The sequence below is a fragment of the Plectrocnemia conspersa genome, unplaced genomic scaffold (genome assembly GCF_051122295.1).
Source record: "Plectrocnemia conspersa isolate PC_06_02 unplaced genomic scaffold, ASM5112229v1 ptg000007l, whole genome shotgun sequence".
NCBI lineage: Eukaryota > Metazoa > Arthropoda > Insecta > Trichoptera > Polycentropodidae > Plectrocnemia > Plectrocnemia conspersa.
Genome location: NW_028277171.1, coordinates 9,604,708 through 9,619,871, shown reverse-complemented (window position 1 = coordinate 9,619,871; position 15,164 = coordinate 9,604,708). Strand labels below are relative to the sequence as shown.

Sequence of the window (15,164 nt, the reverse complement as noted above, 5' to 3'; positions counted from 1 at the left end):
TTTTAATGGCTATTTCATGTAACGCGCCACTTCGATATACGCCTTTAATGCCTCCTCGAAAGTCACAAAAGATATTTTAGATAAAGACTGATAATATTCAATGGAATACATAACAAGTTTTATATTGATAAAAAAACATTATTCAACTCATAATAGTGAGCCCAAATGTTCACGTTGAAGTTATTATAACGAGAAATATTCGTAAGATAAAGGTGACTAGTAAAAATAGAAACGATGTATTTACTTAGTATCAGATAGAATTCACGTGACGAACAATAGTTATCAAGCCTTGATTGCAGCAATATTGTGCTTTCAGTTTATGTTTAAAATGACCTAGTCTATTTGGCAATTAATTTTTATTTCTAACATTTGTAATCACAAATGAAAGTACATCCGTCGCCACTGTTGAACTGTTTTAGAAAATACAGTTATATTTAGGAATTTGAATAATGAGTAAATAATAAACTTATTCACACGTTGTAATGACTTAGAAGTCACTCAAAAAAATTGTGTTTTTATATAACCCTCGTATGTAGATACATAATTGTATAAAATAATGCTAGTGGCTTTTTCAGAAAAAACAACAATAACACCTAAATCCTACACTAAAGAGTTAAATAAGTTTGTAATTAAAGCAAAATAAATCTCCTAAAAAAAAAAATCTCCTAAAACCTAAAAAAAATCCTACACTAAAGAGTTAAATAAGTTTGTAATTAAAGCAAAATAAATCTCAAATTGGCCATGAGCAGCGAGCCGAATTAGCTGAAAATCAAGCTCCGGAAACGTTCTGTAAGCCTAGATATAAAACGGGCGGAGTTTAAAATTCGAAAATTGTCAATAACAAGGAGCCGACGGCGAATTTTTAATTAAAAAGTTGGCCAAGAGCAAGAAGTGGAGACTCGTGACGGATGGCACAATAACTTTTTCACGAGCTACAACAGATTAAACTGCGATAAAGCGCTCGTCTCTTGTCTCGTAATTGTAGCTCCAAAGTTCCAAAACTCAGTGATGCGACGCCCGCCTCTTGTGAATTTCACCTGCTTATTAGCGACCATCAAGGTATTTGGAATCTACCCACTACTTACCTAACTAAAAGTTGAAGCTGTATTACAAAAGGATTAAGTGATAATTTTAATTAGCTAAATATTAAAATTATATGTAAAAAGTTTGGCGAATACCTGCTAACATACGTATATTTAATTTAATTTAATTCGAGTATCTCATTTTGAAGGACATGGTTAAATAATGTTGATTGTTAGTAGAATATTATATAATTTATGAGATCATAAAAATAAAATCTGCAAGGATCATTATTTTTCTTACAATCTTATGTCACTGGACAAGTTCGGATGGTTGAGACCTTCGCAGAGATCTCATGTTACCAGCAACATTTTTCAATACTGCTGATGCAGATGCAAATTCAAAATCGGAGATATGCACGGTTAAAGGAACTGAGAACCGGGTAATTTTAAAAATTACACGGTACTTTTTATTTCAATATCATGTTTATTTTTTTTTAATTAAACATCTGTAGTCACGGTTTTTAAGAAGCAAAATTCTCCTTCTTTTTTTCAATTTAACGAAACTTATTTAGAAATTAGTTAATTCTTTCCGGGCAATGATATTCGGTGCTTCCAAGAAGTCCGTTAAAATCACAGCTGCATACAGAGTGGACAGTGATAAGAAAGGAGTTGTGAAGATTCAAAAAAAAAATTGGACAAAACTTTGGATTTTATTGTGAACATTTGCTTTAAATACAGTAAATTAAATTTATATTCAGAACTGGATATATGACTTCTTTATAAAAGATTACCAAGATGTTCCGGCATATTTTTTGCACATATTTTAACTAAAAAGCAGTTTTTAGCAGATGGGTAATTTTAAGCGGAACACCTCTTTTCCTGTAACATATTTTTATGTAAGTCAGATTATCTTACTTATGTTTATATCAGCTTTTTATCTTGAGAGTTTTCCGGATGATTTGCATAAGGTCTCTTTTATCTTGGTTTGTTTTTGCATAAGTTGTTTATTCTTTGCGAAGTGAAAGCTTTAGAGGTGTTTGTCTTGTTTTTTTTTTGTGGACTTCAACACAAAGCATTTAATAGTTTTATTCACTCACAGCAAAAAACGCTTAATAAATTGTGGTCTTTTAATGCTTTAGGCTGATTTAATAATAATTTAAAGCTTCTAGTATTTTTAGCTATTTTTTAATATTTTTGTTATGTCTGGAACTATAAAATATTTTATGATTTTAATTGTTTTATTAAGTTCTTATTAAATTTTAAATGATGAAACAATATTCTAAATTTAATTTAATTCATATTGTCAAATTTGTATATATTTAAAGTTTACAGAAACTATCCGATGACTTTGATTAAAGCTTCCGAAGCGGACAACATTTAAATTTCCTATCGAGTATGAGGTCACTGTCGTTGAAAAGGATCGATTCTAGTCCGTCGGTGAATTAATTCGCATCGAAATTCAATTAACACCGAACGTCGGTCACAGGCGGACATCGAGCGTCAATGGACCATACACGTTTGATATATGGGACAGATCACTCGACGCAATTTTGAATTGCCGAATTCAATGAAAAGTGTCGCGAAAAATGATTTGCGAGTGCTCTAGTATGTTTTATAAAATAAAAAATATATACGATTAAATTAAAAACGTTCGAGAATCAACTTTTTATATGAATTTCATTTTTTTTTAATAATGAGCAGTGGGTCAAAGTTTGCTCATTAGCCCTCTACATATATATGTTTTAATCAATGGAACTCTCAAATTTTACAAAATTAGTAATTAAAATTATTGATACAACAATAAAATTAAATGAAAATCGTGTATTTTTTGTCCACAGATTTGATTGCGGTTCCGGTCCCGGCGTTGTAAAATCCGACACCACTATCTTTCTAAATCAATGGAATTCTTTAACTCTATATAGAAGAAGGTGGGATGCTTGGATTCAGCTTAATGGAGGAAGACACGTTCAAGGAAGATCTAAGGTATTTTTTATATATGTATATAATATTTTATGAGCATGTTTTTTGTAGGCAAGAGTGCGTTTCAAGTGTAATTTGAATTACTGTTTTTCATGCAAAGTACATTAAGTTAAATTAATATAACATTATCGTAAACATATAATTTAATTTCATCTTAGACAGACCAGATAATGAAAAACTTTCATCGTTAAAAGCTTAAGTAAGGTTCAAGTGCATTTGTACTGTAACCTTTCTTTTTAAATATAATTTGCTCTTGTAAAATAAATTAGTATATCATAAGACATTGGAAAATGTTGTATCTAACAGATTTATTATTAACCAGCGGATTATTCAAGATTTAATTTTATTTATTTTAGGGTTTATAAATGATTAGGCATATTATTAACATAAGAATGGATTTAGTTACTGAATTACACACATATTTTATGTTATACATATTATACTCATATGTCGTATAAAGCCGAGATTATATCAGACATAACAAACGACCGTCATGGTGTGTACATAAATACGAAACTCCCATTAGTCAGTGCGAAGTGGTCCAGCAGGGAAACTGCACAGTGTGTGATCTCACAAGGTGCGGTACTAAACGGTAGGATAGCGTTACCGGGAAATTCCGGAACGATAATGATTTATATAGACGTTTGCACAGAACGATTCCGAACAAAAAGGTCTCCATTCAGAGAGCAGTGTAAATAGAATCTGCGAGGGCATCTCACCTTTTCTCTCTCTTCTCACTTTCGACGCCTTTTATTTATTTCCGATTGCGATCCGTCGATACTCTTTTTCTCGCATTGTACTCACACAAGGACGAGAAGCGAACTGAGTATGAAATTTTATATGGCACTCGCCGCAATAAAATAACGAATGGCATTTATAACCGATTTGTTGGGGTGTGTGATAATTTTGTTTATGATGGTTAGGGTTGAAAAAGTACTGCCTTTGTGCGTCATTGTACACGCAAATTGTCGAATTTGTCGGTTGTTTGAAAGAAAGCAAAAAAAATAATTTATCTTATCAACTACATTAAACAAAATATATTTGTATTATATATATATATATGTAATATAATTATTTTAGTTTTTATCAAAATACATTTTTTGTTTGCTAACTGCATAAATCCGGCAACAATGGAATTATAAGTACCTGCTCTCTGCACAAAGAAACTTTTTTTTAATCTGCTTAACGGCCGATAATCCTAAAACTGCAATACAGTATTAATTAATTTTTGGGGTTTGAAATATGTCTTGTTTCAGTTTTTATTTTACTTAATAAGATAAATCGCTAATCAAATATCCAATATGCTTTTCATCCATGCTACTGAAACGCCATTTTATCAATTTTTTATGACTTGTTTAACGAATTAATTGCAACGCAACTATTATCAGTGGTCGCTAAAATTTATATAAATATTTCTAACGATTTTTTTCTTTTATAAAAATTAGTTTGACAAAAAAAAATGTATTATAATCTAACAACAACATTAAAATCTATAAATAAATAATATACTGCTAATGAATGTTGATTTTGTTTTTGATAAAATCTTTATTATATCTTAGGCACGTATTAAAAAATATTTTTATTAGAGTTGGAATATAATTAAATAAATCATTATTATGATTATTACTACGTTCATTATATATATTTCAATAAACAATAAATGAAAAATATTAGCAGACATATTACTACGAGCCGCCACTGAATAAATAACAAATAAACGTTGTTTTTTTGTACAAAGGCTTAACAATAAATAAAACCTTTTCGATAATGCATCTTAGAAAATAAATTATGCTATCTGATGTAACGTACAAAAATTTCCCTTACGATTGTCGAATAAAGCTATGTCAATATTTTTTGCTTGACACAATGTATACATTTTTTTTTATTAATAATACTGTATTTCTTTCCATTTGCTTACTAATAACAATTGGCAAGAAAAAATAAAACTCAAAGCTCCTTTTTTATACATATTCTATTTACTATTTCTTGACCCATCGCTGACAAATGAAACTTTATCATCCGACCTTTTTATTTACGATCGATCGTAATACAAGAATTTAAAGCTACATTTTCACCAGAGCGTGTTGTTGCAACACAGATTCTGGGAGACGTATGCCCACATCTAGAGACTTGGGATAAAGACTGAATACCAAGTAGGCACAGCTCGTAGTCCAGATTCAAATGACGGCTGAATCACAAATAACACGAGAAACTTTGGCTTAGAAATAACGTCTCTGCCTTTTTATATCCATACATATGCCCACATGTGGGCGCGTGATCAGATTGGATGCGCGCTTGGATAACCAAACAAATAACATTCGTTCACACATGCATAAATATATGTCGCAGACAATAGTACAAAGACGTATGTGGCTAGTGGGTAACCCATGAGGGCAGAAAATTTATTTTTTGTATACAATAAAAGTAATGAGATCTTTCAATCTCTCTATTCGAAAGAAAAATAAATATTACAAATTAATATATTATTCAACAAAAAATTGTTTTGGATTATTTTTCTGGCTTAATAGTAGAAATGCACATATATATCAATATAGTCGCTTTTTTTATAATTTTCTGTTTAGAGCATTGGAGATAACTTTATCACTATCCGCATATGCTAATATTGCCAGTGAAAGTATTATAAATATATATGTACATTTAATGATACTTTACATTATAATATGCAAGTACGAAAAAACTGTATTAAAAAGAAAAGCGATGATGAAATAGTGCTATTAATATGTCAGTTTTTAATGAAAACCGAATACGACGTTACGCTCATAAACCGCAAATTACACCATTTAGATTTTAATCCCTTGTGTGTCGATGTTATCGTCTGGTTTTACGTGACACTGGCGGTAATGTAACACATCTATTGATTTTATGTATGCAACTATACAAACGTTCATAAATAAAATAGCTGTTTATATTTAATTAGATAATATTGAGTCCCCCTTTAATTACCGCAAATATTTTGGCCAAGTCCTGGCTTTGTATCATGGGTGATTATTTTAATATAAGACAAACTATTTTGCTTAATAAGATATATTATTGTGATACAATTACGTTCGTATAGATACGTGACCTACATGTAAAGAGGGAAGCGGTTGCTTTTTTGATCTTTTCAGTATATCATTAATCTAAGTTTAAAAAAACAGTCAATTCAAGATAGAGAGCTCTAGTTGTAGACATTGACTATGTTTTTAGGTTTGAACGGAGGTTTGGTCCGCATTTAGACGGCTAATTATAACGAAGGAAGTATGTAATTAGATTAGTTGTAACCCCATATATTTTCCATTAAGATGTATGGTGTTATATCTAACTGTTTCATTTAGTTTTTTACATATTGAAAACGTTTGACTATTGTTATTTAAGCAGGTTTGAAGCACTATTGGAATGCTTTTCGAGATGCATTGAAATTTATGCTCGATATGTGCTATCGAAACAATATATCAAATAATAGCACTTGTCAATCAAAATGGTTATTGTGATGTATGCCTATTGTCACGTATGGTCTGCATTGAGCGATAATCTTCTGTTGTACGGTCGGTACTTTAATGCTTTATCGGGTGGTATGAAAAAGACCCATCACCCTATTAGCGTTTATACGTAATTATATTCATCAAGAATCATATTGTATATTTAAAATAAATTTATAATATACAAATTTAATATTTTTTCATTTTGTGATTTATACAGAAATAATCTCTAAATAATTTGAAATAGACGTATGATATATATGTACTTAAAGATCTACATACGTTTAACAAAGTAACCTCATTCCGTAGAACGTCGAGATTTCCATCTCTATTTCCCCGCTTCTCGAAAGAAAGCCCGTAAATCAAATTGGCTAGAAAAAATATGATTCTTCACACTACCGTTATACATAGCATAATAGACGCTCGAAGCTTTGTCGTAAATGAAGGCTCACTTAAAGTTCTCCTTTTTTTAAATTGCCTTTTAAGGCTTCGCCGCTCTCGGGGTGCAACTCATGAATTTTAGATTCGAGTCCGCTGTTTTCCCTCACGTGCGGTCTCGTAGGATAGCTTAGCTTAATTCTTATGTTAATTTATTGCAGCGAATATAGAAGATACACAGAACAACAATGAAAAGGCGATAATCGCCTGCTTTCAAATTCACGCAACCTTACTAACCGTAAACGTAAACGTAATCATACGGACGTGTTAGTGCGCAAGCAGCTTAAAAAGTTACCGAACCTTAATTTCATATTTAGTGAAGGTTAATTACGACCCAGAGTGTTGAAGATCTTGAATTTGCTTTTAATAATTTAGTTGCCACTTGTAATATGTAGACTATATTTACAGATACTTTACTATCTTAAAAAAATCGTTTAGATCCAAAATAAAACAATGCAAATCCAACTTGTAAAATGCTTCTCTATTCAAATATTACAAAAATAATGCCATCATTTTTGTTGATTCTTGAAATAGGAGAATCTAGTTGATTTATGTATTGATATATATGTTCCGTATATCATCGCAGAAAGTAATTTTTTTAGTTCACAGTTCCTTGCCAAATTATTATAATCACTAAAAGTATTACATTTTTTATATACGTTCGGTTTTGTATTGCGTATATAATCGGTACTGAATAGTTTCTGCGTCTCTGGAGACTGCGTGGCTCTCAACTAAATTCAAAGATCTGCTTGAATACACCCATACCTCGCTATACGGCCGCTCTTTATACGGCCTTTCGCTATAACGGCCCTCTTCAATTAAGGCACGTTTTCGATTAACGGCCTAAAATGTTTCGCTATAACGGCAAAAAAACTTTTTTTCGATGTCGATTTTTTAAAAAATTTAAAAATAGATTTAATTTGCATAATTTTAAAATGAGGACGCATCTAAGGAATATCCCAACATTTTAAAGGGAATTATTGAAAGAGGTGGTTATAAACCTGAACAAGTGTTTAACGTAGACGAAACAGGGCTTTATTGGAAGCGAATGCCTGATTGCACGTACATTTCAAAAACCGAAAAATCTGCGCCTGGTTATCAGGTGTCTAAAGAACGATTAACTTTGCTACTTGGTGCAAATACCGCGGGTGATTTTAAGCTAAAACCACTTTTAATATATTTGTCCGAAAATTCAAGGCCTCTTAAAGGACTAAATAAAAATCAATTACCCGTCATATGGAGATCCAACAAGAAAGTTTGGATGACTAAAGCTACTTTAGAGGATTGGTTCAAAAATCACTTTTGCACAGAAGTGAAAAAATATTTGCGAGACAATAACTACAACAAGGCTTTGCTAATTTTGGATATGCACCAGGGCATCATACTAATTTATCCGAACTATCTGAAGATGTCATGATTGAGTACCTTCCGAAAAATACAACAGCTCTGATCCAACCAATGGATCAGGGTGCAATAGCCACTTTTAAGGCATATTACCTACGCCAAACTTTTCGACAACTTATAAGGGAAACCGATGGTAAATCTTCAATTAAAACATTTTGGAAAAACTATAACATCAAGGACGCTGTTGACAGCATCAGTGAATCATGGAAGAAATTAAAAATAACAACAATGTTAACAACATGGTTGTTGCAACAACCATGTTTGGAAAAAAATATGGCCAGAATGTGTTAAAAGTACTGATGCAGAAGTTAATTGCCTTCTTGAAATTAGGCAAAACATTTTGGATTTAGCACATGATCTTGACTTTGAAGGTTTGAACGAACGTGATGTGCTTGGTCTACTTGAAGCTGATAGGGAACCCCATTCATATAAGGAACTCATTCAGTTGCAAGCAGAACCGGCCTTTGATGAAGATACAGAGCCTGTTGTATCCAAACAGCTAACATCGAAAAAATTGTCAAAAGCTTTTTCCTATTTCGAACAAGGAATAAACATCTTCCTTGAAAACGATCCTGACGTCAAACGTAGCGCTAAAGTTTCTCGAAGAATTAACTTAGCCATTATCTGTTATAAATCACTGAAGAACGAAAGAGACAAAAAGACAAGACAAACAACGTTGGACAATTTTTTTAAGCCAGGCCCATCCTTACCAGCGAAAAATGAGAACGACAGTGATCTGCAGGTTACCATTTCTTTATCGTCTTCAGATTAAAGCCATTTTAAAAAAAATATGTATGTATTCATACACATATTTTATGTAACATGAAGTTGTTTCATTTTTGTTTATGGATTATTGTTGGTTTTTGGAGTCTGTTATTATTTAATGTACAAATGTATGTACTTGTTATGTATGTATTTTCGATTTAAATGAAATAAAAAGATAAAATGCAATTTAAATGATAAACCATGTTACATATTTAACAAATTTGGAACCGATCCCATTGAATTTGTATGAATTTGTATTAGAATAATTGTTTCGTTATACGGCTTTTCGCTTAGCGGCCAACTTTCGTGGAACGTATCTAGGCCGTAAAGCGAGGTATGGGTGGATCAAGTTGTATAAGTACAGCAACATACAGCATCGAATTTTAGAAGCTCGGTAACTTTTTGACCATTCTATGTTTATATAATAGATGTGTATTAACTATATGAAGTACGCTGTGTTTAAAGTTACGTTATGTACTGTCACGTACACTCATACGTGACCATTTGCTTGTGTTTTGTCTGAGAAGTGTCTATCCAAACTAGAACAAATACGATCAATGGAACAATAGAAATTTACATAAAGGCCGTTGCTCGGAACGTTTCTGAATTATGCAACGTAGAGGATGCACGTAAGAAATTGAATTTCGATTATTTATGAATATTTTTATGTATAAAAATAGAACACATATATTATTATTATGAAATGTTATTTTGGTTCATCTATAATACATTTTAAAAACGTGTTTTATACAAATTTTATCCATGTGAAATTTTAATTCATTAAAAGCATGTCGAAACGTCGATATATAGCCTGTACAATTTCGAACCAGTTTTCAATATAAAACTTTCAATTTCAATCATTGTCTAATTTATCACAAATTGACAATTTATTTTATAGTCGTCCAATTTTAATTTTTAAATAAAATGCCTCAGGACACGGTGTATAAAATCAGATATATTAAATCTAAAGTAGTTTTTACTTTTGTCAGTCGTAACGTAGCTTCAAAAGAGAAAAACTACATCTATTGTAAGATTTATGTATATCTAAAAATTAATCCAGTTAGAAAAGTGTGGCTCTCATTTAAACTTTTAGAACCCTTCAGTGTGTAATTATAAGAACTTCAAGGCGACGCTTTACATTCTGTTTTATTACTCTAAATTTGAAGGTACGAAAAAAATCTGATGGGTTTGTTAAATATTTTCAAACCATATACCATAGCACAAGTTCACATTCGAGTCTTAATTTTAATTACGATAATTGTCATCTCTGTTGTAAAGCAAAATATTCAATTTAGTTGATCTTGACTATAGATTTAGCAAAGTGAAGTTATTCTTTTCTTAAAAAGCAGATTTTATTTAATCTGAATGGATGCAATTCTGGTCTTATATAGAATTTAATTTTGCTATCCATCTGTTTTCCAAAGTTGTGGGAATGCTCTTAGATCACATCAATTTATAAAAAGATATTTGATAAATACAGGTTGATAAATATAAAAAGTATTCGAAATTATATTACATTAAATATTTTAATCATTGCAGATGTATGCTCCATGAGCAGTAACTGGTTTCCGCCAATCTCGAACCACTGTCACGAACCTAATTATTTTTTATTAATTTATTGCACTGTTGTACAAGTGGACGTTGTATACACAGATTTTTTTAAAGCGTTTGATAAAATTATTCACGATTTACTGGTGAGTAAATTATCTCATTTTTGGATTTTCTGAAGTTTTAACGAAGTTATTCTCTAATTACTTGATTAGTAGATATCAGTTCGTCAAGTATAAAACTCATTTTCCAAACGATATAATATAATACATCTCCTAGAGTACCGCAAGGAACCAACTTGTGTCCATTACTGAATTTATTGTTTATTAATGACATAGAAACGTATTGTATGCGGATGACTTGAATATTTTTAAGATACATACTCGATTTTGGATTCCGATGATCTGTAGGAGAATCCAAATTCAATAACACTGGTTAACACAATTTTTGTCCCTCTAACGTAAATAGCTGATTCCGATAGAAAATGTTGTGCTGATTGCAAAAACGTCAAAAAAATATTTTTGGCATATCAGGTTTTTGTAGGATTTCAATTTTTGAAAAATGTGTTTTGAAGAAACACCAATTTCAATGATTTTATAATCAGACTTGACTCAAATTTCAGTTTGATAGTTACCGCTATCAGTTTTATAACCACTTAAACTGAGCTCGTGTTTAGATGTATTTTTGTAAGTAAATAGTGAAAAAAAAGGTGCGTGCGGTGAGTTTACACCAGCTTCTCAAAGAAAAATAATTTTGGTGAAAAAGGCGTATGAACTTAATTTCAAGTGCCAAGTGGGCCACCAGGATAAGTCATGGGCTTCGCACGTGAGCTGTGTACGATGTAGAAGAACTCTCAGGGGTTGGTTGCGAGTTTCACACAAAGCTACGTTGTTTGTAGGGAGCCGAAGGATCAGATCAATGATTGCTTCTTCTGCATGACAAACGTATCGGGGTGTTCAAAGAAAAAGAAGAAACACATCACATACTCGAATCAGCCATACGGACTGTCCGTCACAATGAATCTCTACCAATACAGAAACCTTCAGAAAATCTGCAATTAGAGGGAACGAAAAATTGGATCACGAATTTGTCATAGTCTCACTTGTTAAATTAAAGTAACCTTAATGCTCTGATACGTGTTTTTTTTACTTTCTCTTAATATTTATAATACTCGCTAGCCCTATGTTGGCTTTATACTGCGCTGTGGTACTATTTAGTGAACTTTAATTAGACGCGACTAGTTTATTAAAAGATGTTTATTATAAAAAAAAATGATTACACAATTATTAAAGGTGCTTAGTTTTCGGCTCTGGTCCTAGAGGGCAGATCAGTAGCTGCGCGACATCTCTGGAGGGGCGCAGGTTCTCTTTCAGGAACGGCTGTTGTAAGTGCAGCATCTGACTTGAATACAAATTATTTGCCCGCTTCTCTCAAAAAATCAGTAGTTATGTCTAGGCGGTAACTAAAAACATTTCTGGGGGTCATAAAAGCATATGTTGTTGTTGTTTTGCATAGGTTAGAGTAGCACGTTGAACATCAACCACAAAATCCTTTTAGGCGCGTGATCAGGGTAAAGCCCAGGGTCAAAAAGGTTAATTTTTCCAAAATTTCTTCGAAGCATCAGCCGCAAATTTTACAGGGGTCTAAACGGGTCGTTTATATAAGTATATACATACACATAACTCGTCGCAAGATGGCGGACCAATTTATAATTCGGTCGTACGCTAATGGAGGCCGCGCGCCAAGAGGTGCTTCTTGAGCCCGGGGCCATTTGTTCTCGGGGGCCTCCGGATTTGTTTCGGGGTCGCGCTTGTATCGCCGGTAAGCTCCTTAAGGTCCCACGGGCGGCGCTGAGGAACCCTCGTCAATCCGCGGATAGACAGATTTGTAATAATCTAGTAGACGCTGTCGGAAATTGTTTGGTTTCAAACTAATGTCCGGTCGAGGTTGAGTTTGAGCTTTGCTCCAAACATTTCTTGGACTTAGTTTTTATGAGTGTTTTTTATAAGCATATGGGTCAATAAATACTTAATTAGATTTAACTACGAAAGGTTCATACCTTGTATATTTTTTTCTATTTCTCATTTATTTTTAATAATATATGTAAATTTAAAAACATATCGTTAAATTAAATATAAATGTTCGTAAATTCATACCATTTTAATAGTTTTAATATAAGATGATATTCATGGTTACAATTTTACTAGAACTGTATATTCATAGTTACAATTTTACTACACCAGTGAAAATGTATTCCTATGGGACTTCATTTTTGCCGATAGATATATATTTCTAAATATTGACTAGTGAAATTATAAATTAATTGTTTAATATATTTTCCCTGGCCTAACCAGTGAAATTATATATATAGTAGTAAAAATATAACTTAAATGAAATATAAAAATTTACTGTAACATATATATTAAAAAGAAAATGGCTAATCACATCTTCCTTAAATTTTTTTGTGTAATTGTAATAATGATTAATATTATATAAAATTGTCAAATTGCGTACACAAAATACATTAAGTGAATACATAGCTTTGATTTTTTCTATTTGCATTTATTTAAAACATACAGTTAATACAGCTTACAAAAATTACTAAAAAACTAACTATAATTACGTTTTCGGCATTCCGACATAACACCTTGAAAACTCTTTCTTATAATAATAAAAAAATATTATACATTTTTAACTTATTTCATTAAAATGTCCTGTAAATAAATGTGCTATTTTTACTTTGCATTAAAATTTAATAAATATTTATATTAAAACAATAATACAGATTTAGTAAAAGACTTTCTTTATAGGCATAATTCTTATTTTTATTTTCGGGGTTTGAATTGATTTTGTGTGATTTTATAAGCCAACGAGATGCTTTGTAGATACGTATGTTACATATTTCGTTGTATAATATTAAATAAATATAAAGGAATTATCAGTTTCGAATGCAGCATAGCATAGATTCCATAAAAATCTGAAGTGGCTGCCTTTCTAAATAAGTGATTGTTTATCAGTTCTTGTAAGGTCTTTTATACGCGTTAAAGCACGTTCATTTTACCTAATTGATTATATAATTGATGAAGGAAAGGCTACCAGTTATTCACTTGAGTTCTCAATTCCCTAACTATAACTGGATTAACACAGCGCAAAACTAACTTTCAGGGATAGTATTTCTAATATTATATATAAATTGGATTAGCCAGAGTGGTTTTAAAGCCATTAAATGTATTTATTCTTAGAATGGCATTAATTCTGCTTTTAGCATATTCAATGCGCACAAGAACACTCAAAGGAATATAAATTTACTTGGACTGCTTCTCTTATAATGAATTTTATAGCGCAATCTTACTGTTTAAAAATCTAAAACACATATATTAAATTCCCATAAAATAACATTTCAAATAATAATATTTCTTAGTAAAAAATACAGTCATATTAAAAATTAGATCATAAAAATAAACAGCTGTTTCTGTTAAATGAACCTTTCCATGTCCTTTAATATCTATATGTCCTTGAAACTAACCAGATTCTCAGAAACTTAGGATTAAGCCAGTCAGCTGTTCACGTTAATGGATTAAATTCTATCCAAGTCTGTATAATACAATATTATATTTTTTTTAAGTATTATATAAACATACAATGTATACAAAAATATTTTTTTTAAATCTAAAAGTCAGGGATTTAACAAAATTAAACTTTGAATATTACCTTTGCAATTCGTATTTTATTTTTTTCGCAACGCAAATGTCGATCTCTTAAATTTTTAATTAATAAAGTTATACTGTATATGTGCTGGCATATAAAAGTAATTTAACAAATAAATTTCTATATGGAACAGTTTATCGAAACAGTCTGTTATGAACTACAGTTATTAAGTTATTTATTTAATTATTTCGACTATCAATTCGTATTCTATTATAGGTTCACACATTAAGACTCCACGACACGAGTCTAAAATATCAGGGCGGTGTTTCACCTAACGTTTACTTTTGCTAAAAGGTTTTCCTTACAAATTCGCGTCACGAAGTCTACTTCTTTTTTGCCTCAGCAGTGTCACTTTCCATAAAAAGCATTACGGTGTTATAAAAAAAATTCATTTCGCTATCGCGTAACGCTTTTCAGTGACGAACAATACACGGCTCCAAACTCAATTATCGAACTGCGAGAGAGAAACAAGAAATTCTCCAGCGTTTCATAGCCTTTCCGCGACAATTCTATTAACGTTTATGAATAAAGAAAAATGTGCTTTAATTGCTTTACCGTATTTTTATTTTATTAATTCTCGAGCGATAAATTTTAATTAACCGGAAAGTTGCGTTTGAAGCTCGGATGTATCTTACTTAAGACATCTTAATTTTCTGCAAATTTTATATATTATATGTACGTATAAATGTATTTTTTTAATAAAAAATAAAATACCTCGTGAACGTTCTTCGGTTATATCGCTTCAAAACGGTTTACTTTTAATACATAAAATTCGCAGATAGTGAAGAGGATTCGTACGTGAATCGCTTACTAAGTGTGC

The 15,164-nt window shown here is 31.3% G+C and overlaps 1 protein-coding gene across 1 annotated transcript in view; it reads left to right on the top strand.

The window, feature by feature from the left end:
- The window catches only part of SP2353 (EGF like, fibronectin type III and laminin G domains protein pikachurin), a 185,904-nt gene that overhangs the window by 113,346 nt on the left and 57,394 nt on the right, over positions 1-15,164 (top strand). The window contains exon 7 of the mRNA XM_088188915.1: positions 2,861-3,005. Within this exon, the coding sequence (XP_088045041.1) occupies positions 2,861-3,005 (145 nt within the window). The remainder of the gene's footprint in view (positions 1-2,860; positions 3,006-15,164) is intronic.